The 25520-nt window shown below is 41.5% G+C and overlaps 1 protein-coding gene across 2 annotated transcripts in view; it reads left to right on the plus strand.

Annotated features, from left to right (window-relative positions):
- The first annotated feature begins 1008 nt into the window (after positions 1-1008).
- Positions 1009-25520, plus strand: part of extl3 (exostosin-like glycosyltransferase 3) — a 30133-nt gene continuing 5621 nt past the window's right edge. Inside the window, exons 1-3 of one of the 2 annotated variants that reach the window (XM_042390478.1) lie at positions 1009-1223; positions 20291-20388; positions 22466-25108. In XM_042390478.1, coding sequence (XP_042246412.1) covers positions 22970-25108 — 2139 coding nt within the window. In that variant the 5' untranslated portion in view covers positions 1009-1223; positions 20291-20388; positions 22466-22969. The remainder of the gene's footprint in view (positions 1224-20290; positions 20389-22465; positions 25109-25520) is intronic. The other variant, XM_042390477.1, reaches the window with a different exon arrangement.

A 25520-nucleotide genomic window follows, 5' to 3' on the forward strand; every position in this document is an offset into this window, starting at 1 on the left:
CAGCGAGCACAAATGAAACAAATAAAAACACAAAACATACAGAGTTACTGGAAATAATTTGTCCTTTGCCATCCATAAGCATTATTGAATTTTTCTTTTCACATGATGCAAAACTACAAAAAATAAATAAAAACAACAACAACAGCAACAACAACAGCAACATAATAATAATAATTATGACAATAATAACCAATTGTCACTGGAAGATTGTGAAGTTTGGAATTGGTCTTAAAAATGTTTTCAAAAAAAATTCCCCAGCAACAAAAAAACAACAACAAACAAACAACATTTTCATCATTGAGTACAGTATTTAAAAATAACTCATTAAATTAAGCTGAATCAAACATTTCAGTTTCTAACTAATCATGTAAAATCACCTTCAAAGGGAAGAAAACTTCTTCTATTTCTTCTTTCTTGCCATAATCATTCCTCCTGTTCTTTTAAAATGTAAGTGATGGAACCTCCTTCTGCACAAAAATGTATTTAAAGGTTTATCTGAAGCTAATATGAAGCTTCAGCCGTCCGAATGAGTCAAATCAAATAGATATCTTTCAACATTACAGTCTTTTTAGTGCCGAAGTCCCTCTTTTTGTTACTATACTTCCTCCGCAGCTCAACAGGGAAACACTGTCTGAGGAAACACAAAGAGGGAATTTGATGCTAAAGACTGTAAATGTGGCAGATATCCACTTAATATGACCAACTCAGACTGCTGAAGCCTCATATAAGTTTCACATCAACTTTTAAATGCATTTTTGCACAAAATGACTGTGTGGACACACTGTGGATTGAATTGGATCTTTTAATAGCCAGTATGAATAGGAGGAATGATTACAGCGAGGAAACCTATTTCAGTGTTCATATGGGCACCTGACTGTTATTTTAAGACAGATTTAAAAAATAGTGAACCTGTCCTTTAAATGTGTCACTTTGTAGTACCCACACTGACCACTAGGCGGAGCTTTTCACCAATCTTTCCCGTTGTCGAATAACTCCGTTAATCAACACTGTTTCCCACAATGCTTTGCAGCGTCCTGTCGCTCCAACAATGCAGCTTTTAATGGTACCGTGAGCGGTACGAAATGAAAACGCAGCGACACCGCAGGCTTGTCCGGAGTCTGTAGTCGTGAAATTTCTGCACAACGAGGTTTTTACGGTTTGACAAACCTGCTAGGCGGCTGTGACTCCGTTTTTTTCAGGACATCCTGGACTCTTTCCACTGGGTGAGTAGCTGCTGAAGCTAACATTGGTCCGCCAGTGGAGTAGATAGCAAATTCATTTTGTTGTGGCCACTGCTGGCTAAGCAGGCTAGCTAATTGGCCAGATGAGATATATGGCCCCTTGTGTCTTTCCCCCTGCTAGTCCATCTTTAATATAATAGCCACATGTCCTTTCTTTCGCATCGTGTCTATTCTGCGGGGTTTCTACCTGATCCAAATGTAAAAGGGTGGTAGTTTTTGTAAAGACTTTGACTCGTTTTCTGTAGCCGCTGCAAGTCGTGAGTCTGTTTTGCTTTGATGTCCGCTGAGGCACACGTCAACCAAGCCGGTGTAGTCTGCATATATTGCAAGAGCTTGTCCAAAACTGTTGTGGTTATCAATATATTTTAATATTCGGGCCCCCGTTTGATTATCAAACTCACAGCCCCCAAAACGTGCCGCTCTTTTTAGTGCGAGTGTAATGTCACGCCAAAGTCCATTTAAAAAACTGTCAATTTAGTGCTGACCTGTTTACTGGCCAGCATACATACAAGAATGATTCATGCTGATTAACAAATCCATTATAATCTTCTTGTTTATACACCGACGATTGTTTCTGCATCGCATTAGCCATCATATACACCTTAATGCATTTAAACTGTTATCGCTGATATTTCTATGGAGATCCGATAATAAAACTAAAGATTTGTAAAATGAAGCTCTGTTTGTTTTGTTCAGATAAGGTTCAGGGCTTAACTACCTCTCATAAATGAATAACACGTTTGCAATCTTGCTCTGTCAGTCATGCTGTGCATTTGCCATGGAGCATGACGGCATTAAAAGTAATATAAAATAATTTCTTTGCTATGAGATTCAGAGGAGATCAGCAGTTATTGTTGGTAAGAACCATTGATTTTACTCCTGAGACTGTTTCACTCCATCCTGCAGTATCCTTCCTGTATTGATTCCCTCTAATATTGTTTAAAATGTCATGCTAATAAGTTGCTACAGGTTTTATGTCTCTTTTGACTAAACTCACCATCGATTAAACTCTGTTGGCAATCCCAATAATACAGTTGGAGGGTAGATTAAATATTAGAAATGCCTCTCAGTACAAGGCAATGTAATTCAACTGCAGCACAAACAGCCTGCAGGATAATGGTAAGGTGAATCAACACCTTTCTAAAACAGTTTCAACAGTAACTAAACATTATAACCTTCACAGAGGCAGGACTGATTGCAGGGCCGTTATATTAGACTGCATTAGTTTTCAGTAGGTGTTCCTAATAAACTGGCAACTGAGTGCAGATGTTGTGTAATTTGCAATGTGGTAAACAGCCAATGACTGATGGGACAGAGGAGCTTAGCAGTCTCCTCTACACTGAGAATGTGAGGAGGAGGGGAGCTGCTCCCTTGTAGTTTTTAGAAATATACCCAAGTATCCACTAATAAAACTGGGCCTACGATGTTTGTGGGAACGCTGAGGTTACTGCCAGGGGCATTGCTCTTTAAAACATGTTTCAGTTACCAGTAAATCACTTTTCACTGTGATTTCTAAGCCCAGCGTTAATCACGTAATAGCTACCGTGCCAGAGTTGTTGGCTCAAAGCTGTGTGGTCAGTTCATTTGTGGCTGTAAGGGCTTGCATGCATCATTAGAGAATGCCTTTGAGACAATAATAAAACCCTTCTGTTAACATTTTTTACTCGACAGGAAGATGGTTTTACGAATCCTAGTGAACGAGTTGAAGATATGTCAAAGATCATTGAAACCACAGTTTGATGGGAAGACAATGTTGTGGAGCATGTGCTGTACAGTGTCCTGGTTGTATGAATGCAGAATATTCACATGATGTACAGTATGTAGGCAGCAAAAGTGCAAGTGTTAAAGTATTTAGATTTTTATACCGGGGTCTGGTTTGTATGTTTCTTCCAGTATTCATCAATTAATAGTTATATATGTCATAAAATGGTGAGTTATCTGAGCGTTTGCTGGAAACGTTGGGCTGATTTGACCTCAGACAGAGATGTAGATGGTAGTTTTTGTAGATCAGTTGCCTTTCACTGTGCCTGGTCAATCCCACAGTCTCTGAATGCATGTAAAAAATTCTACTAAACTAATAGCTGACTGTTTGTTTTGAAGCAATACTCCCAGCATGGCTTTAGGGGTGGCTGTGTTGGTCGGTCAGTCGGTCGGTTGGTCCATCGCTTTGATACAGACAGAAATATCTCAACATCTATTTTATGGATTAACCATGTAATGTATGACCTGTATTCAAGTTACTTAGGGGATACATTCAAAAAACGATGGTGAGCCTCTGACTTTTCCTCTAGCAGCACCATCAGGTTGACTTTTTAGCTCCTCATTGAAATATCTCAACAACTATTGGATGAATTGCTGTGAGATTTGGTACTCGTAGACATTCTCCAGAGGATGAAATGCAATAACTATCCTGACTTTTCATCTAGTCAAGATTAAAATTTGATTTGATTGTTCTGTTTGTAAAAAGCTTGTTATAATGAAACACAAACTCTGTTGGAACAAATATCAATAGAGGTCAATAAAACTAAGATGCTGATATAGATTTTATCTTCAGCCATCTAGTTAATATAAGAAGAAAACACCAAGTAGCTGTTTGTATGATTTGAACTCCCCCTCTGCTATGCTTGTGTTGGACCACAACATGCATTAATATGGACTGAGAGGGGCAGCGTGTATTCCTCTGTGGACGAGGATATTGATCTTTTTCTCATGAAGTCGTGATTGCCACACGGTCTTTGAATGATTTTTTTTCTCGTGGTCTCAAAGCAATCAACAGCTGTCACAATTCCGAATAACGACAACATCAGCATTTTTGATGATTTTGTAATTGCAAATGTGCCCTTATTAAACACTTGGACACCTGCCTGATGCCGCAATTTGCTGAATTTTTATGTGTAGAGGCTCTTGTAGTGGCATAATTAGTATGGTGAGAATATTTTAGCCAGACATAGATGTTGATAATTGGGAATTCAAATTTTTTGAAAGAGGTTCGATTTGAAATGAAAACATGTGATCTGCACATACCTATAAATTTAACAGTGTATGTCGTTAGTACAGTTGATAAACCATCGATGGGGTCTAGTTTTTCAGGAATCATAACACAAAAAAAACAAGGAGTGCACAGTTTGAAGATCTGGCAGCGAACAAAGTCATTGCACTGACAGAAGTTCATGTTACATCTTGTTACTTGCTCCCTTGTGATATGAATTTGTCTTAAAGTTTGTAGACTCTTCTGACTCAATGACAAAACCCTTTTCACATGACATTTTGACATATCATGGCAGGAAAAAGACAGACATAAGTAATGTCATTAATAACGGTTGTATTCCACAGACCTGGTATTGTGCACGCTGTCTCCGTGGCATGGCTTACTGAGCCACTTATATGAAGTGCAGCCATTATTAATGTTGTTAGTTTCACCTGTTCTCCGTCTAATATGTTCACGAGGTCTAAACTGTCATCTGACAAAATGCCACTAAATGTCTGCTTGGCCTATAACTCATGAAGAATACAATCTTACATTTTGAAGACATCTCAACTGTTTGTTGCAGGAAAGGCACAGGTTACGAATAAAATTAATGATGCTCTTCTCCATTCGATTATCTCAGTGACTCACGCCGGTGACATTGTCTGCTGTGAAAAAGGTCTATTGTGGGAATAGCCAGTGAAACTTTAAAGGTGGCCTCTGTGGAGTTTTGTTGTAAACAAACAAAAGTTATGTTTTCATTAAGTGTTATTCGCCTAGAGGTGTAACAGACCTGTTGAACGGATTTCCTTCCTCATAAAACATTTGCAAAGCTGATTTTCTTTTTAGTATTCTGAATCCTGCGTTGTTTACATCCATGTTTGTTTACTAGCTTGCAGTCTTCTTCTTCTTCTCTGCATGTATTGGTGCATCACAGCCACCTGTAGACCTTTGTTATAGTGTGAAAACGTTGGCGGAACTGTTTATCGCGTCATGTGTCCTCGTCTGCCTGCAAAAAAACTGTTCCATAGCATGACTGAAGGTCAGAAACTTTAAGTACTTTTAAGCTAAATATGATCAAAGTGCACACTCGTTCCATCTGTTGTCAAAGGTAACTGTTGGAGGTCGCCAGTATATGCCCACTTAATAGTAGTGTCAACCCAGTATGGTTAACAGTCGACCTGACTGTTTTTGTTGCTTGTTCAAAATAATGTAGTGCAAATTTGTTTTATTACATAAGTGTAAATATGTGTCAGAAAAAACAGCTGTATTGTGAAGGACAGTCAGGGCACCTTGGTCGGCCAATGGGGTGCTGTAAAGCAACTAGCTCCGCCCAAAAATTCCTTTCTCATGTAGGTCTCTGCTCTGCTGCAGAACAGACAGTTTGAAGAGCTTTATGCTGAACCTTCGGGCTGGGATGTTTTGTGGCCGGGATGTGGTTTGACAGCGCTCCATAATCACTACAGTGGAAAAGGGCTTATATCAGGAATGGAATACACTTCCTTATTGCAGCCATGATTTGTGATTGTAGTCTGATAAAGAAGTCACAGGCAGTGAGTGAGTGAGGGAGTTTAGCTGTGAACATGTTGAACAGTGAGGCTTGGCAGGATGAGCAAATCATAGTTCAAATCCCCTCACTATAAGCCTTGTCTTACTGATGTTATGTGGTGCTTATCGGTGCAATCACTCACAAAAATGTAAAGGATTACTTCAGGCCATAGCACTTAAACTAAATATTGTAATGATAATAGTCCAGAAATATGTGAAAATGCATAGTTTTCAGTCAAATTGCATCAAATTTTCTTGCGGGATGCGCTTTAGTTGTGTAAAACATGCCGGGTAACTGTGGACGAAGCAGATGGAAATATCATTTTCTACATGTTTCCGCTGTTTAAACAGGTGTTTTGATAGATTACTCTTATTAGCTTTTATCGCAGGCCGAGTTTTCGTCGCCTCAAGTAAAACTTTGTCTTTCACTTCACCTGGTTCACTATCTCCACCGCTGTGTGTGTGTGTGTGTTTGTTTGTGTGTGTGTGGAACAGCTGAGCCCCGCCCTCGGTGAAACTCGGACACAGAGCAGAGGACAGAAGCAGCGCCGCAAACGACACCGAAACGCGGCAGAGAGACTCTCAGCATAGTTATCTTTCTGTTCATTCAGCTGAGGCGCTGTGAATAAACGCGTAGGCGCTGCGTCTAAGTCTTTATAATGTTAGGGAATACCCTGCCATCTACTTGTAATGAGGGTCTGTGTGAATCACCAAATGGAGCCGCAGCCTCTCGACTTGCATTCTGTCAAACTGTCCCGCTCTCGTCTGAGTCAGCGCAGAGGTTTAGCTCTCCTTGAATAGCTGAGTGCTGGCTGGTATGCAGCGAGCTCCTCTACTGTAATGAACATCTGCTTTAAGAGGCAGGAGAAGTTAGGCTACATTAACCTAGGACAGCTTGTTCTGTATGTTTATTGAATAAGAGCAGAATGGTTTTTTTTTTTTGTAGTAGGCTACAGAGATAAATGGCATGAATAAAAATTCTGACAAGAACAGATGCAGCAGCTTGTAGCTGTGTGAGAGGAGAAACGCTGGGAAAAGAAAGTGATTGCAGGACTAGTTTTTCTTTTGGTAAAGTAAGCAAACAGCAGCTCTCTGAGCCATGACTGCTAGTCAAGCAGTATGATCTCTCAGCTAATTCATTTTCCAAGATGTAGAAGTATTTCCTCATCGAGAAGCACCGTTTGCTTCAACCAGCAGTGCACCTTAGTTCGTCAATGACACTGTCAAGCTCAAGGTAAGTGCCTTGTGTGACCAAAGTGGTTAAAAATAAACTCTTTGTTGCGAGGCAAGAGTGAATATTTCATCGTCAGGTCTTTCTGTTCAACAAATTGCAGAACAGAACATGGTGGCATATAAAAAAAGAGTGCGGCTCCTGATTTAATTTTCCCTCTAGATAGTGCAGAGATGGATCAATACCCTCGCACAATCCTGCCACTTGTAGTTATTGACATACCGAGTTAAAGGCCGGTACATTTGTAAAGTCCAATAGGCATTAACAACATGAGTTAAGGTAGTATGAATGCCTACATTGACACTCAGGTGCAATCTCTTTTGGGGTGGTATACAGCAATAATTCTCCCATGTCAAGGGGCTAATCACCCTGGCTCCCCTCCCACAATCCATCAGTGTCTGGAGGACGAGGCTTCAGGGTTCTGGCAGCTGTTGTCAGGCTGAGTCAATCTGTTATGGTCTACGCCAGCCTGCGCAGGAGGGGGAAGAGGAAGAGCTCTCTGGAGGCCACAGCAAGCGCCGCCGCTGCCACTGCCATGGCAAGATAACAAGAGGATTTATTTGTTAGGAGGGCAGGATTTCAGGGCTTGTGTGTTAATTTCACTGTGTTACCCACTAACTGTCTCCTCCCTCAGATATTTGCCGGAGAAAGCTAAAGGAGGAAGGATTTTATTAATACAACTAATGAAAGGAGACCTAAAGCAATAAATCAATTTGTTGATCAATAGAAAATTAGTTGCCAACAATTTAGCTGATTCCTAATTAGGGCTGCAACTAACGATTGTTTTCATAATGGATTAATCGGTCGATTATTTTCTCAGTTGATCAATTAGTTGGTCTTTAAAATGTCAAAAAATGATGAGAAATGTCAATCGATGTTCCCCAAAACCCAAGATAAAACCTAAAATGTCTTGTTTTGTCCCAACAAACAGTCCACAAGAAACCAGGAAATATTCACATTTAAGAAGCAGGAACGAGAGAATTTTAGCAATTAGTTACTCAAAACGATTAATCGATTATCAAAATAGTTAACAAGTTAATTTTCTGTTGATTGACCAATCATTGCAGCTCTGTCCTTAAGCTTTTTCATAACCGTTGAAATGATTTATCAAGTAAAAACAGCCGATATTCTCATGTGAGGTTCGGCTGCTGTTCTCTGTTTTAATCATTGAACATTAGACAGACAACACAAGACATTTGAAGATGTCAACTTCTGTCTCCGGGAACGTTTTCTTAAAACTATTTTCACACATTTCATAGACTAAACGATTAATAGACTCATTGAAAAACTAATCTGTAAATGAATAAGATAATGTCAATAATTTAGTAGCAGCCATTAATGATAGAAACAATACTGTTTAGTGCAATATGCCAAAAAAAGAACCAAAACTGACTTAACTGACATTATTGTCTTGACATGACAGCTGTGTTTACAGTCTCAGAGTGTTAACTACATGTTTATATAGAGCCAGTCATTTTTAGTTTGAAACTCACTGTCATAGTCAGTCTTTTCAAACAGCTTCATATCTAGAATGGAAATGCCTTTTAAGATATTTATGCAAACAGCATCAAAGGGTTATATGTTTAAATTAGTCTTTTTTTTTTTTTTTTTTAATGGAACGAGGACAGTACTCAGTGGATTTGAATCACTTTTGAGTTTTAGCCAGACATAGGCTATTTTTCTATGTGATTATCATGGCTTACAAACTAGTCCTATTTATGGATTTAGCCAAAATGTTGATATTGCAGGGCTGGCAGAGAGCGCTGTTGATGCTGGGAGAGGGAATTGGCAGAGACCTCACAATTAGATTCAGTCGTCAAAGCAAATATTTATTGCGTTTGTGGACTATTCTGAATGCACAGCTGTTTGCAGCTTTTTGAGGGCAGACAGAGGAGAAAGGCACACATAATTTATTATTTTTTGGGGGGGGGGGAGTATCCTTCCCGTGAGAGGTAGATGTCACACTGTACCGTGAAAATGTTCAAACTCGAGTAGTCGAGAGAGACGGGGAGCCGGACCTGCAGACCAGCCGGTGTGCTCGTGTGGGTTTCTGCACAAAATAAGCCTTTTTTTCACAGTAGATGTTTGAATAGGCATTCCAGCATAAGCACAGGTGTAACTTATAACGTTATTGATGATCCATGTGAGCCAGTATACACAATACCGGGGCCTTTACACATAAGTGGGACATCATTAATATTACCTCTTTACACCTGTGTTTGACAAGCAGGAATGTCTGCTGTGAGAAAGGCCTCCAAACATTTATTTAATTTGGCATTTTATTAATGAGAAATCACACAAAGCGCGAGTGTGTGTGTGTGTGATCACAGGTGACAGCAGCTGTTGTCATCAAAGACTTCAGCGTCACCAGCGTCGCCAGTGTCTTTCATACGGAGACGGTTGTTCACTACCGCATGGGGTTCCCCCGGAATAAAGTTATCTGTCCACGGTGGACTAATGTGTTCATAGTTGGGGGTCCATGACATGAAAGCATTTCAGAATCAGCGCTTTAAATAACTTCATGTCCCGGCGGTTATCGTAAAAGGATTGTTTTGGCCGTGGGACAACTCTGAAGATTTAATGCGTGTAGCGAAAGTGGTTTTCGAGTTCTGGCTGATGTTCAGTTGTGACATCCTTGATTTTTTTTCCACTTCACATGTACTCTCCATATACTACATACTACATATAGACAGTCAGGGTCTAGTGGACGCTTGTGCCTTCAGCTTTTGACGTTACTACAGTGAGAGAGAAAAAAAAAAAAGAGAGGTTTCTTTTGACACACGAGAGGCTCTGCCGCGGGGAACTTGACATGTATTAAATCACTGAAGCAAGCGTCCACTCTGTAATACAAAAAGACTCTTCATTCTTTTCCTGCCCCCGTTCCTCTTCCTGTCTCGGACAAACTGTTGGAAGTGCTCACAGTTTTGACTGCTCGATTCACTTTGCTCCAGATAAAGCATGATTACAGCCCGGGCCACTCATTAAGTTTGGCCTTACCCTTCAAAATCATGACATTTGGCGCAAATGTCCCAAGCTCTTGATTAATGGGAGGAATGGACTTAAATTTAACTCTGTGTAGCTGCAGCAAGACTTATCTGACATGCACCTGGTAGGAAAAATGAGGCTTATCATCGCAACATTTCTCACATTGTAAAGAAACAAGTGACCCAAGTGGGGGAATCATGGAAGAAAGTGGCTACAAAATGAGTAAAAGAATGTTTTCACTGCGGAGGAGAGCCTGGAAATATCAGATATAACAATGGAACATATGAAAGGATTATTTAAAAGGATTTACAAGGCATTTAAGTGAAGGGGGGAGGTAAAGTCGTGTATATACTGTATGGAAACAGTGAAATGAAGCTGCTTTTGTTTCCGTTTTGATTGCCTCAGAGTGGACGGTGCATGACAGGCATGTTTTGAGCTTTCTTGTAGCCTCAGACTCCTTTTTCCTGTTTCATCTCTGCCTAAAGTAATTATGCAGTCACAAACGGTTAAATGAATACCATGCGACTGCCTATAATTAGATTTTTGGTAATGAATGGGTCAAATACCAATTGCAGGCATTCAAGCACAAAAACTCCCTCTGAAAACAGGACAGGACAATATAGTTGGCGCGTCGCATGCGACACGTGTCACAGGACATGTTACTTAGTGGATGAGAAGCTTGTTTGAACTTCCAAACCCTTCACGTTTTGGTTTCCAGAAATGTGTTAGTTTTGCACATTGCTGCTCATCAGTGATATGATAGGATTGAGGATCAGATTTTATTAAAAAAAGCTGTGAATGCGTCAGTCTGAAAAAATGTATAAATTGAGCTTTCTTCACCCTGTGTAAAGCAGCTGTTAACCCAGTTGCTATTTCAAAGGTTTTTACACTCTGCAAAGAAACAAGACTGGACAAGTCTAGTTAAAACAGGCCGCAGTTTGAACCTTTGACTCAGTACTAAGTGACCATAAATGGTCCTGGAGCATTTTTCTGTAGGTTCCCAGGTGATTTTTTTCCTCCATCCCGAAACTAAATGTTGCTCAATATTTTCTTAACGGTGTTATAATCTGTGGCTACATGTTATTGTAGTTTCTTCTCAGATCCATCAACAGTGTCAGCTCCAGCACGGCTGATTAATTCAGGAAGCTCCTCAGCACCGACTTTGTAGACTAATCAAGGAAGCTGGCTCGGCTAATTTATTTGCAGTATCAGAAAGCAAACTGCGACACATCAACAACACGCGCAGACGCAAATATGATGGCAGCATAATGTTTGTGACCACAAATTAGATAAGTGCAAATTATAGTTTGACTCTTATTTCTCCAGATTTAATTTTCTCCCTTCTTTTCCTCCACTCTGCTCTTGAGAGTTATGTTTCATATTGCATGTCAGTGGACTAACAGACCTGCCAACCTGGATGCATTTTGCGTAGCGGGTACGCATTTTGACGTCACAGTACGCAGCTATGATATGTCACTCTAAACTACACAAAAAGCTGGCGACGCCTGTGTGTTCAATTCATACATCCATGGTTCAGTCGTGCATGTGCAGTACTCAAGTCTAACAGCAGGGGGGCAGCAGCTTGTAGCCTCAAGTTAGCCGGAGGGCTAAACCGGAAGTAAACTGAAAGTCATTAGTGTGCTTGCTCTATGGGCCCAATGATCCCGGAAGATCCGGGTAATTTTATACCCGGAAGTCGGAACTTTTTTGGCTTCATGCGCCACTGAGCGACTTTCATAGCAATGAACGGGGCCCCGCCTCCGACGCTGTATCCAGTTCTCTTTATACATCCATGGGATGATCATGATTGACAAATGCATAATGTCATTTCAAGAGACGACAAATAGACAGCAACATGACACCGATTTTATCCCTCTCGTTCCCCGTCTTCACTCTGGCTGGCTATTTCAAGTGAGGACGGTTCTTATAACTCCTTTGCAAACATCAACAGACTAGGGTGGATGTGGAAAGTTGAAATTGTGAATTGAGTTAAGTTAACGCAGACCTTCCAATCTTGGGAAAATATTTAACATTAATAACGTTAGCCTAATGTTATGAAATTTGCAAGCTAGCTTGCTTGTTCACCGGGCATTTAAGGTGGCAAAGTAACATTAGGATATTTTGTCCGTATGTCGCAGCTTGTAAAACGTGACTTTTCGTAGTGTGTATTCATAAATTTGTTGCAGCCAAACCCGTAACCGTAATGAGAGGAGCAGTGCCACAGAAATAACGTTACTTAGAGAGTTATCAGGGGGGGTGTGTGTGTGCACACGTGTGTGTAAAAGACAGAATGGGCCTGTGGCCTGCTAGGTGTGTCTATGTGTGTGTGTGTGTGTGTTGGCACTGTAGTCTATAACTTTGCCGACTCCAGGAAATTTCAAGAGAACACCATTTGCATCTGATATATCTAGGTCATGGGAGTGTTTCTCAAAAAATCCATCCAGGGTTGGCAGGTCTGGACTAAGGACCGTGTTAATATTTTCTTCTCTTTTAACTAAACATAGAAAGTCAGGACTCTCTCTGATGATGTCACAATCCTGTATGAATATATTATAACCACCAGTTTCAATCATTTCAACTTTGTTTCTGAGAAATTGCATTTTGCCCATGATTTTGGCATGGCGAACAACTGAGAATATCACAGTACCCATGAGCCTCTGCTGCCGTTGCCATGGAGAAGAGGCATGAATCAGAGCCGTAATGATAAAACGCTTCATCACTGAAGTTCCAAACAAAACACGACGCCATAACTGATAAAATCACTCAAAAGTGACTCACGCTGCAGATTATAAAATCACTTTTCTCAACACTGTAATCTTAACCTTCCACCAGCTGTTAGCGGCGCACATGACTGAATTTGAAACTTGGCTTTTTCTTGCCTGAAATGCACCATGGGAGTCTTAATTAACCCCCCCCCCCCCCCCCCCAAAAAAAATCTTCATGAACACAGTCTTGTACCTTCAACTTTTCTTCAGAGAACCAGATATTTTCACACGCAGTTGTTATCTTTTTGTTCTGATGATTTAAAAATAGCTTCTCCCACTTCACAACTCTATTAATAATCCACCTCATAAATAAGTCAAGTTAATGTATAACCAGGCCTGTTCAGGACTCAGCTCCAGAAGAAACGTACAAGAAAAATGGCGAAATGTTTCTTTTCTCACCACATCAAGAACAATTAGTCATTTATTTGGAGTCCACTCACTGAATGACTCATCTCATCTGTATTTCAACAACGCAGATTCAGTTGATAACCGAAACTATTTCAGTCCTATGATTCTGAGAGAAAGACTCGATTTATGTGATGTTTTTACATGAAGGAAGTTCAATTTTGACTGTGAAGTAAATCATTGCAAAAAGATTCAGTCCTAAATCAAAGATGTTGACCTTCGGAAACCGATGGCAGCGGAACCGTCATATAAAGAAAGATGCAAAACCTGCTGAGAGTTCTCATCTCGCTCTGTCCTTTTTGTTTTTACAGAGCAGCAAAGTAACAATGCTAACTCACCATTTTTTGGGGACACCGAAGGATATACACAGTAATTAATTTTTTTTTTTCCTCCCGCTGTGTGAGTTTCTGGCAAAGAAAAAGCCAAGTTAAAAAATTAAAAATGTCAAAGTGTCCCTTTAGAGGATTTTTGGAGGTTGAAGCTCATTATAAAAAATGTGCGAGCTGTTGTGTGCCGAAAAAAAAAAAAAAAAAATTGGGCAGTCCTGCGTGTCTGTTTGTCTGCTCCGACTCTAATTGGCTGTCACATTCTCAATTCTCACCGACACAGTGAAAGTCTCTCCTCGCCTCAGCCCTACGGGGAAGCTCGTGCCACAGCAGTTTTACAGCAGAGGCTTCACTGACAGATTAGCGCTAGCTGCTGCAAAGCCACACTGCGATGCATGTTGTTGTTGTTGTTGTTGTTGTTGTTTATCACTCTCCCAGCCTTCACAAACACATCTTCTCACCGCAGATGTTGACAGATTGGATGGACAGATGCGGTGAAGTTTTTTTTTTTTAGATACTCCCAAGTCTTATTTGAATACATTTGATTTGTTTTACACTTGATTGTCTTTTAAAGGACGTGAGCACCTTATTTTTGAATTACTCTCCTGTGTAATCTTTGTCACGTTGCGGGAGCTTTGGAAGTTGGAAGACACCCAGGCCCATCTGTCATTATGAACTCATTCCTTCCTCTCGCCCTCTCTCCCTCCCGCCACCCCGGTTATCTCTCTTTGTCTCTCCCTCTCTCTGTTTATCTGCATCTCGCTCTCTCTCTCTCTCTCTCTCTGCCTGTCCAAAACAGTATCCAGCAAATTTCAAAATGTGCATCACTAAGACGAGCCGCGTGTGACGTTTACTTGACAGACGACGAGACAGTCGAGGGTGGGTTTTCTGTCTGCTTCCGCTTGTTGTCGTCTCTCTCTCTCTCTCTCTCTCTCTCGTCTCTCCATTTTTTTTAATGCGCACACAGATATAAAGGTCATCACGCTCATATATTTTGTACTGAGTGGGAGGTGGTCCACATGGAGGGTGATCTTGATTGCTCATGCTGGGTCATCATCACACCGATACTCCTGATGTTCATAACGGCCTCGTTGTCATCTCGTCAGCGTTATAAGGTAATAAAAGGAGAGCAGCAGAGAGCATCGGTGGAAAGTTTTCAGTGCTGATACATGCTGGTGTTTAAATGATACGGCCATTAAAACCTGACTTAACAAAACCTCTTTAATTAGGCTTACATGGTTAAGTACTTGATTTTCAATAAACTACATTAGGGTTGGACAATATGATGACATAAACCGATGTGATTAAGTACCTTGATTTGTCAGCCAATTACAGTTATTTTAAAAAGTCATCTTTGAATATATTTATATGCACACTAGTATCCTGGTTTTGATCTTATTGGGGACATAATGTTTACATGGAACATTGGAAACATAGCTGTTAGTATGTTTATAAGATTTTAGTAGATTTCCAGTTTTCTGTATCATCGCAAACATGTCTTTCTTCTCTCTCTGTCATTTCTGTACCGACTGACTTACCTCAGCAGTCAAGGATGAACCCAGTTTGGTTTCTGTGTGGACTGTGTCGGATTTAATGCTCTGCTGGATTTGGCTTTTCCATCTGATCACCAGTAATGGAAGACGAAAGTCACAATACAGCTTATTTTCTGCATTACTGGTCATCCAAGTGTGTTGTTCATCATTACATCTTCATCTATCTTTTTTTTTTTTTATCAATTTTACTCACTAACTAGTACATAACTGGTTTGTTGACACACCTGTGCACATGATCAGAAACTTGGATAAGGAGTTTGCATGCCACACTATCCCGGTTTCAGTTTAAGTACTTAATAGCTTCTTAACTCTTCAGGTTTCTCAAAACTGGGACAAGGGCTTATCCAGGATTCTGAAACCATCGTCTTAACTCACTTTGGCTACAAAATAAGGAAATACTTAAAAATGCCTGTTAAACTTTACTGGAACCCAGGATGACCTCTTGAAAAGTGTTTATTTCCAACTCAATAACACATTTGTTGTGTCCACAAGCAAGAGGTTAAAAAAAACCCATAAAAGACACACAGATTCATGAAGGTATTAAATGTAAAAAGCCTTTATTATAGTGGCTCCATGATTTAAAAACAAGATCAACATTTATCAACTGCACATTGGTTTTTATCAGGGTCAAATATCACAAACAGACAAGTGATTTAAACACACGCTTTAATCACACTATATCTCAGCTGTATGCAGCTCCATGTGCTCAATACTTAATGACAGAAAATAGCAATGAAAATATGAAAACATGAAACTATATATAACCAATACCAGTAAATGAACCCCTACAAAAAAAACCCCAAAAGAAAATTACATTAAAAGAAAAAATTGAAGTAGAAATTCACATTTGATAACGTGAGTTTGATAATTGTTGTTGATTCATTTTCTGATTAAATCTTCTGCCAAATGACTGATCAAGTTATTGACTAATTGATTCCTCACTTAATTATATCACATGAGTTGTTTTGCTTCATGAAGCACTCAGCTTATTTCTTGAAGTACACATTTAGGAACTGTCCTTCTTCGGTCTTAAGATCTGCGGACAACTTTTAAAAGCAGCTCCAGACCCGTTTGTTTGGACTCGGCCTTTATGTAATTTATCTGTTTTCTATTTATTATGTTTTTATTGTGTTTTCTGTCCGTAGGCATGTTTGTGATTTATTTCCTTCTGCGATGCACTTTGTGTAACGTCTCCGTTCTGGAACGGTGCCATATAAATAAAGTTACTTACTTACATACTTACACAGCCCTACAGTCCACTCGGTAGTTTAGCCGTGAAAAAGGTCCTTGAGATGGCTCAGTCAGCCGTCTGCAGATGAGCTGTGATGCATGGCTTCAACAGCTGCTCCCCTCTCCCTGCAGCTGCCTCCATCTTTTTCTTTCTTTTTTTTTTTTTTTTTTTTTTTTTACCCCGCACCTCCACAGGGAATGCCCTACCTCGATCTCTTCCATGAAATCACAATTAATTATGGGAAGGGCAGTCTGCGAGCACAATGAGCCAAAGCCCCTTAAGGAGAGAAATGCATCAGAGGAACTTGGGAGTCCCAGCAGGCAGGCGAGGATGATTTTCTGAAGTGCAGAAGCAGCATCACCTCTAGAGGCCTTTGCTCTCTGCTGCAGTAAGCTGCTTTTACACCACTTACACAGCATACTTCAGTTTACGCTAAGGCTTTATTGCTTTTCTGACAGATTAAAAAAAAATTAGTTTCCTAGTTCACATCAACTGACCAGCTAAGAAAATCCATAAGAAAAGGTAAAAAAACACTCAATGCTCTCAGCACCTACTGTCATTTAATATGTATGCAGAACATTTATTTATGAGGAGAAAAAAAACCAGTAAGTTATTTATCTTTATTGATTTCAACGTGTTTATGATAAGTAGTCCCAGCCCTGCGGTACATGTAAACCCTCCCCGCTGCTGCAGTGGAAGCGCTAAGTGGCTGACAGTAGAGAAACACTCGAGTATTAATGTAACACCTCTTTTGTCCTTGGGCAGTTTTCTTGCAGACCTTTTGTGGTTTGAATATACAGTACATTGTGGCAGATAAAGGGCACAGCTATGTCTGTGTGTAACAGATACATGAAGAAAATAGTTATTTGCCTTTTAAGCAGAATGAAGACTGTGTGTTTTGCACTTGTGACCAGAACTACAAACCGGATAAATTGATCACGGAGTCTGACAAATTAGAGATTCCTTGATTATAGTGTTTGTTTATTATTTATTTTCAGATTGATTTTAGCTGTGAGTCATGCATAAAGCAGTGGAAGAGAGGGTGGAAAATCAATGTCATTCTTATCTTAAGAAGTTAGCTGTTTTTTTTTTTTGTGTTTTTTTTTCTTCTTGAGACATTAAAGGAAAAATCAAAGATCTGTCTTCTTGATATTTCAGACTTGCAGTCGCTACCTCTTGGAGCCTTGCTACCCGGGGCCTTATTAAAAATACAAGCTGTGTGATCTTTCTGTTGGCCCCTCAAATCCCTCAGTTCATCTTGATATCTGTCAAAAGCTCAGTCAGACGCCTCAGAGGCAGGCAGAAAAATGCCAAACACCCTCACAATCAAGTTTGTTGCAGGATATGTCATTCCTCCACAACGTTCACTCATTCACTCGCTGCTCCTGCTGCCTTTCCCCATCACCCCCCCCCCCCCCCCTTCCCCCATTAAACGGTAACCTTGAGTTAACATTATTATGGTCAAGTTAAAACCTGTTACATTTCAGTTGTGTTAATGCTTCCTGTTCTTTCATAAGAAGAATTTTCAGGATCGTCTCAGAAAGCAGCGCCAGTGTGCACAGAGACTGTTCAAACATTTATACAAGGAACTTGGAAGCAGCGCCCCCATTTCTGCATTCAGGCTCTGAGAGCTCAGCACCTGCTGCTGTTATTCTTTTCACTTCAGATGAAAACATTATGCCCAGACCTGTTTGGTTTTAATCACTTCAGGATGCATCTCTCGAGTACAAAACATTCTTTTGACACTTTTGACTTGGCCCAAACTACCAATTTGATCTTTATTGATAGTGAAGTCTGCGTTCTAAATCTTAATTCAACGCAGCTCGTCAGTTTATGTACCTCCTAAATCAAAAAACAGACTGCTAGACTAATGCAGCCTGCGTTATTCATAGGGCCTGACCAGTAATTTGCTGACTAAGTCATTGTTAGCTCAGTGCTCACCATGTGGAGCAAAAGGGTTTTTTATCTGGGTCATCAGCTAGGCGGCTGTGCTCCAGCTTCTCCTCTCCTCTGAGAAGACTACAGAGCACTTCATTTGAAAGTGTTGCAGGATTTTGCAGTCTGAAATAGGGCTGGATTCTATATCAAATTTGTATTGATTTTCAATGTGAGTAATGGAATATTTATTCTGTAATGCACACAGATTGCTCATAAGTAGGAATCATTCCCAGTACCATCAACTTGCATCAGAATATGAAGAAGAATTTCTGTTTCTGCTTGTTTTATAATAGCAAAATCTATCAAATTAATTATAATATGATGCTTGGTCCCTTCAGCCATGCAGTGACAAGTGCCCAGTGGCTTCATGTAATAGTGTATCATCAGGCTGCACTGTATAAGGTGAAGGCAAGGATGGGCATCTCTCTCTGAGTGCAAATAAATACCCTTACACCTGTGCCATGGCTGACTAATGCATATAAGCGCAAACGGCTACAGCATCAGTCTCATAGGTGCTTATTACCAAACCGCCGCGCAGCTCAGTGGTAGGTAATGACAGCATTATCATCGATCCCCACAAAGTAAGTCCAGAGCGATCAATGTTTCCCTTTGTGTTTTCCACGCAGACAGCATCCCGATGAAACCGGCTGTAGCGAAGAGAAGACCTTCTGCAGATTAGAGAGCTACAACTGAAGAGATTGAGATTTTGCTCCTATCTGTGCACGTTTTCCAGAAGAAGCCAAGAGCAGAGCTTTAAACCAGCATGTTTTTTGGCTCCAGATTAGGCTGACCGACAGCGTTTGCCAACATCTGTCTGCCATTACCCCTGTGACACTGCAGTCATGCAGCAATTAATCAGACTGTTGTGATAGTTGCCTCACGGTCACTCTGCACCTCAGGCACATCACTGAGCAGCAGGATGGGGGTCAGCAGTCACAGGGTCATATGTCCCGGGAGTTTTTACTGTGCATGTACCTTCCTCCATTCCAACAGAAACCACTGGCCTGAAGTTATCGTGTAGGATCAGAGCATCGTGTCTAAAGTTAACCTGAGTTGCTCTGTTTCCTTATTTAACTGTGGCTGCAGCTGAACTCAGGGAGGCAGTAGCCTTTTGTGGACAATAATACACATCCATTACTGTATAATGATGCATTCAAATCAGCCAGGTGGCTGTAGTATTTGTAAAGATGGAAGTATCAGGGTGGCAGGTGGCCTCGTGCTTACTGCTGCGGGATAATACAGTTCTATTAGACAAGGCTTATTGTGATCGAGGATGAAAACCAGAAGGCAATATGTTTAAAGATGAGATGTTGTGTAGCAACAAATCTTTTGAAATTCAGATCAATATTAATGTCAAATTCAGATCTATAATGTTGAAGACAATCTTATATTGTACACTAGAGTGGCAGTGATTAATCAGTGAGGTGATGGACAAGGAGTTGCTGTCCATCCAGCTGCTTTGAGAGTTGATTATTAATCATTTTAGGAGCAGAAATGTCAAGCCCTCGCTGTAGAGCTGCAACAATTAGTCAATTAATTAGTGAAGTAAATCGTCAGTTAATTAATCGCCAACTATTTTGACAATCGATTGATAGTTTTCTTTTCTTTTCAGCTTCTCAAATTTGAGGATGTGAAACTTTTCCGTGTCAAACATGACAGTAAACAGAATATCTTTGGATTTTTGACTGTTGATCGGACGAAACATGAGCTGTAAGAAATTATAACAGGCATTTTTCAGAACGATTAATCGAGAAAAGAATCAGCAGATTTATCGATAATGGAAGTAATTGTTAGTGGCAGCTCTAATTCGCTGATTTCTCCTCAAAATGTGAGAATTCTCTGCTTTTCTTTGTTTCATGTGATAGTAAAACGGACTACCTTTGGGTTTTGGAGGGTTGGTTGGACAAAACAAGAAATGTAGCGTCCCTTGTTTTGTCCTCAGGCTCGGGGGAAATTACATGTGTGCATTTTTCAAATTCTGTTGTTATTTTCTCGATTAATTGAAATTAACCAGCAGGATGTTGGTAGTTTTAGGCAAGATGAAATCATGTGCATGTCATGTGACTGCTGTTACAGCCTTTCCTCATTCTTCTCTCTGTCAGGCAGCACACAAACAAAGCAGCCGTATTGCAAGATGGTCTTCTAGGGACTGAGCAGTAATCTCTACATATCAGAAATGCCAGTCACATGGAGACAGCAGGTAGAAATGATTACTCGATATAGACAGAATGAAAAGCTGGCTTTTTTTTTCCCTCCTGTGTTTGTTTTTAAGATGATATCTTTCAAGGCTGGAGTCTAACTAGATAGTAATGAAAGCTACACACCTACAGAGGTTTGAATTCACCAGTAGCCTGGGGAATAACATCTTTATCAAGACAGAGGATTTCTAGCTTATCAAAAGGAGATGTTATGTTGGTAAAAGGTAAACACAATCCGCATTCCAGCTCGCCTCTGGTCTCACCGACTGTGTCAGTCTGAACTGAACAGCTTTATCAAGGCTCGCTCTTGCTGTTGTGAGTTCAGTAATGTATTTGATAAGAACTGTTTGGTACTTTGCCTATCTGTGAACATCCTCTGGCCTTGTGTTGTAGTGTGATGTAGCTAGAGCTCAGGAATCCAACTGTTGCTCGAGGAAAGAAAGCAATCTGTAGCGAAGTGACATTATACTCATGATGTAAGAATCTTTAGAGATGTTTACACCTGCTTAAGGGGAGGTAGTGTAACCTCCAGTTTTACAGTGGATTTTAGCTTAGAGCTATCTGCATACTGGAAATACAGCTCCTGAGGTTCTACATAATCACATTCTTAGTGTTTGCTGACACTACAGTTCCTGACAGGGTGAAAGTGAGCTGAAGAGTAAGATGTGTTTTAGGTTTTTCTTGCTTTTAGAGCTGCAACAATTAATCAGTCGATTGATAGAAAATTAATTGTTTTTTGATTATCGATAAATTGTGTTATCTTTTAAGAAAAAATGCCCAAATTCTCTGCCCCCAGCTTCTTAAATGTGAGTATATTCTGGTTTCTTTACTCTTCTATGATAGTAAACAAACCAAAACAACATTTTAGGTTACATCAACATTCATCAACATTTTATAGACCAAACAACTAATCGAATAATCAAGAAAATAATTGACAGATTAGTCGCTGATGAAAATCATTAGTTGCAGGCCTATCTGCATTGATCAAAGTAGGAATTTGTTTGGATTTGAAGTAGGAATGCACCAATCTGATCCACTGGAAAGGTATCTGTGCTGATGCAGATCATTTTAGCAGATCAGGTGTCTGCCAGACAGACAGGACAATCCCCAATATATACAGTTTCTTTGTTGATTTCTTTATAAAATTCAATGTTTCTGCTATTACTTACCTTCACTGAGTCATGATTTGCTGTCAGTTCTTTAGCACCACAGTAATGTGTGGCCTCATGTTCCTGCACCATACATAAAGATGATCCAAATGAAATCTACACCGCGTTGTATACAGCTTTGAAATTTGGGATAAGGAGAGCACTGGTATCAGATCACTTCAGATACCCTGAATTAAGGTATTGAATTTATACTGGGAGAAAAAACGTGGATTAAAGCTTATGAGAAGAAGAAACATGAGCCATTATATTCTCAAAGCGCACCACCACTGGAACATGTTGAAAACTGAAATAAGACTGATGAGTAGAGTTGGTTTCCATCGCCCTTTTTCTCTTCTGGACTAGTGGAGATAATTCCACATCATTTTCTGAGATGGACCATTATCAGGGATGCTCAGTAATTTGAGTCAGTGATGAGGTCGGGAAAAGGACTTTAATGATATTTGCTGGAGGGTGCTGTTGGCGTTAGCTTGCCTACTGTGTGTCGTTTACTAGTGATGGCTCTCCCCTGTTTTGTGCTCATCCAATGTGTCTTGGAAAGAGAGGAAATTGAAAGAAATAGAAACCCCCCCTGGTATTCTGAAGCACACCGAGGATTGTTTTTCCTGGAGAAGGCAGTCATGCACAGAATGCAGGCTTCTGAGTGAAAAATGAGCTGCAGAGTCTTGCTTTAAAAGAAACATTTGCAGTGACCGATAGTGGGAAGACAATTTATGAATATAAGTTAATGCGTTACTTACCTTGGGGCCCTGCAGCTCTTCACCTATTGTGTCTCTGTAATGACAAACAAGACCATCCCAAGACCAAAAACTATGTAACTCGTGTTTTCTTTTAAACAGTTCTCACTTAGATTTTTCTACAAATTAACCATTGTCACTCATCTATTCTTTTTTTCTGTTATCCTCTCTACCAGGTCACTGTATTGAGAAGGAGGAGGAGGTTTCGGAGGCCCCATCTTTAGAGGAATTCCCTATGAGGGGTCAGAAAATGGGTACATCCAACATAGAAGAAACTGGCCCACCCAGCTATCTCACTGATCTGTGAGCAGCCATGCCCTCCCTGCATCACCCGTCGAGGGGCACCCCTCCCCAGATGCGGGACTGTTTTCTGACATAGATTTGGAGAAGAAGAACCGCTGCACCTCACAATAGAAATGGCATTAGGTTGTGTTGGCTATGACGCATCAGATTACATATTAGAATACAGGTGAGGCTGAATCCCGAGCCAATACCCACAGGACCCTGAAGAGGAGATAAACAGCCTCAGATGACCTTTACAGAAGGACAGAGCTACACTCCAGCTTTGATGATTTAGTATCCACCCTTCTGCCTTGCTGACAAGGTCGTACCATGGCTGCTGCTGATCCCCATAGCAACGGTTCCTTGGTGGGGCGAGGAGCAGACTGAGAAAGTCAACAATGCAGCGTAACGGTGGTGGAGTGGGTGCCGGTGGACAGCCATGGGTGTTACGGCGTGTGCGTCTCACATGGCTCAGTTTCATGCTCTTCTTCATACTGGTCTTCTTCCCACTCATTGCCCACTACTACCTCACTACCATTGATGAAGCTGGGGGTCCTGATAAGCGCATCTTTGGGCCGCGGCCCGGCGGCGAATTGTGCGAGGCCAAACATGTGCAGGATCTGTGCCGCATCCGTGAGTCGGTCAGCGAGGAGCTGCTGCAGCTGGAGGCCAAGAGGCAGGAGCTCAACGGGGAGATCGCCCGACTCAACCTGCGCATCGAGGCCTGCAAGCGTAGCATTGACAGTGCCAAGCAGGATCTGCTTCAGCTGAAGAATGTTATCAGCCAGACAGAGCATTCCTATAAAGAACTGATGGCCCAGAACCAGCCCAAGCTGTCTTTGCCTGTCAGGTTGCTGCCAGACAAGGAGGACCCTGGCCTGCCACCACCCAAATCTGCGCGCTCCTGCCGCCTGCGCTCCTGCTTCGACTATGCTCGCTGTCCTCTTACTTCTGGGTTTCCTGTTTATGTCTACGACACAGGCTCCTATCCGTGGGGGGAATATCTTGACCCACTTGTAAAGCAGGCTTTTGCAGCATCAGTTAAGAGCAACATTTATATAACTGATAACCCCAGCATTGCCTGTCTGTATCTGGTGCTGGTAGGGGAGCTACAGGAGTCCCCCTCCTCCCCACCACCATCTCCTTCAGAGCTGGAGAAGCAACTAAAAGCTCTTCCTTACTGGAGATCTGATGGACACAACCATGCGCTCGTGCATCTCTCTAGAAAGTCTATGACACAGAACTTCCTGTATAATGTGAGCACAGGACGAGCAGCAGTCGCACAGTCCACCTTCTTGGAGCAGCAGTACCGCGAAGGCTTTGACTTGGTGGTGTCCCCACTGGTCCACGCCCTCTCTGAACCCAACTTTTTGGAAGTGCCCCCTCAGGTTCCTGTGAAGAGGAAATACCTCTTCACCTTCCAGGGGGAGAGGGTGGAGTCACTGAGGAGCAGCTTGCAGGAGACCCCCCCTCAATCATTTGAGGAGGAGATGGAAGGAGATCCACCAGCCGACTACGATGATCGCATTATTGGCACCTTAAAGGCAGTGCAGGACAGCCACTTGGATCAGGTGCTGGTGGAGTTCACCTGCAAGAACCCGCAGCCTAGTTTGCCGACTGAGTGGGCTCTTTGTGGAGAAAGGGAGGACAGGCTGGAGGTGCTCAAGGCTTCTACTTTTGCCTTGGTGATTGCTCCAGGGGATGGGCAGCTGGTGGCCTCAGCAGGCTGTGGAATGAGGCTCTTTGAGGCCCTAGAGGTAGGGGCCATCCCAGTCGTGCTAGGGGACCACTCCAGACTACCATACCACCAGTTTATTCGATGGAGTGAAGCTGCCATTATAGTCCCCAAGCCTCGTGTGACAGAGCTACACTTCTTGCTGCGCAGCCTATCAGACAATGACATGTTAGCTATGAGGCGGCAGGGCCGCTTTCTATGGGAGACGTACTTCTCCACGTCAGAGAACGTTCTTAATACTATCCTGGCCAGCATCCGGACCAGCATCCAGGTTCCTGCTGCACCCATCAAAGAAGAGCCCGCACAAGAGATTCCTCACAAAGCAGGGAAGCTAGCAGGAACTGACGCCAACCTGGCGGACAATGGCGATCTTGATTTGGGTCCTGTTGAGACAGAGCCCCCCTACGCCTCTCCACGCTTTCTCCGCAACTTCACATACACAGCTGCAGACACCTACAGAACATGGAACCGTGCTCCAGGACCTTTCCATCTGTTTCCACACACCCCTCTGGACCCTGTTCTGCCCTCTGAAGCCAAATTCCTTGGTTCAGGTACTGGTTTCAGGCCTATCGGTGGAGGTACGGGAGGCTCAGGGAAGGAGTTCCAGGCAGCTCTGGGAGGAAACGTGCCCAGAGAGCAGTTCACCGTGGTCATGCTGACATATGAGAGGGAAGAAGTGCTGATGAACTCGCTTGAGAGGTTAAATGGACTGCCGTACCTCAACAAGGTAGTGGTGGTGTGGAATTCACCCAAGCCACCTTCAGATGACCTGCTGTGGCCAGACATCGGTCTGCCCATTGTTGTGAGTGCTCCTGCAGAAAATTAATTTTACGAGAACCCAAGAGAATCAGAGTAGATTAATCCTCTAATTCAACAAATGTAGACATCCATTTAGTTAATGTGTTCAATAAGGAATAAGGAATACTTCATCATCTCATCCTGTCTCTCTCTCAAATGCAGTAAAGTAACTTTTCTAATGTATGAGAGGTGGCGCAAAGTTTGCTTAAGTACATTACATTGAGCTGTTTGGATCAGTGCTCTCTTTGAAACTCTGCAGGACTCCATACAAATTACCAGCAGCTCCACTAAAAGGATTTATAGAAGTCTGACGTCCATGAATAATAAAATTTGTGCTTCTGAATTAGGCTGGAAAAATAAAATATTCATTCACACCATTAGTTTGTGACAGAAACTTTGTGGACGAGTGGTGAGCT

The sequence above is a fragment of the Thunnus maccoyii genome, chromosome 17 (assembly GCF_910596095.1).
Source record: "Thunnus maccoyii chromosome 17, fThuMac1.1, whole genome shotgun sequence".
NCBI classification, from domain to species: domain Eukaryota; kingdom Metazoa; phylum Chordata; class Actinopteri; order Scombriformes; family Scombridae; genus Thunnus; species Thunnus maccoyii.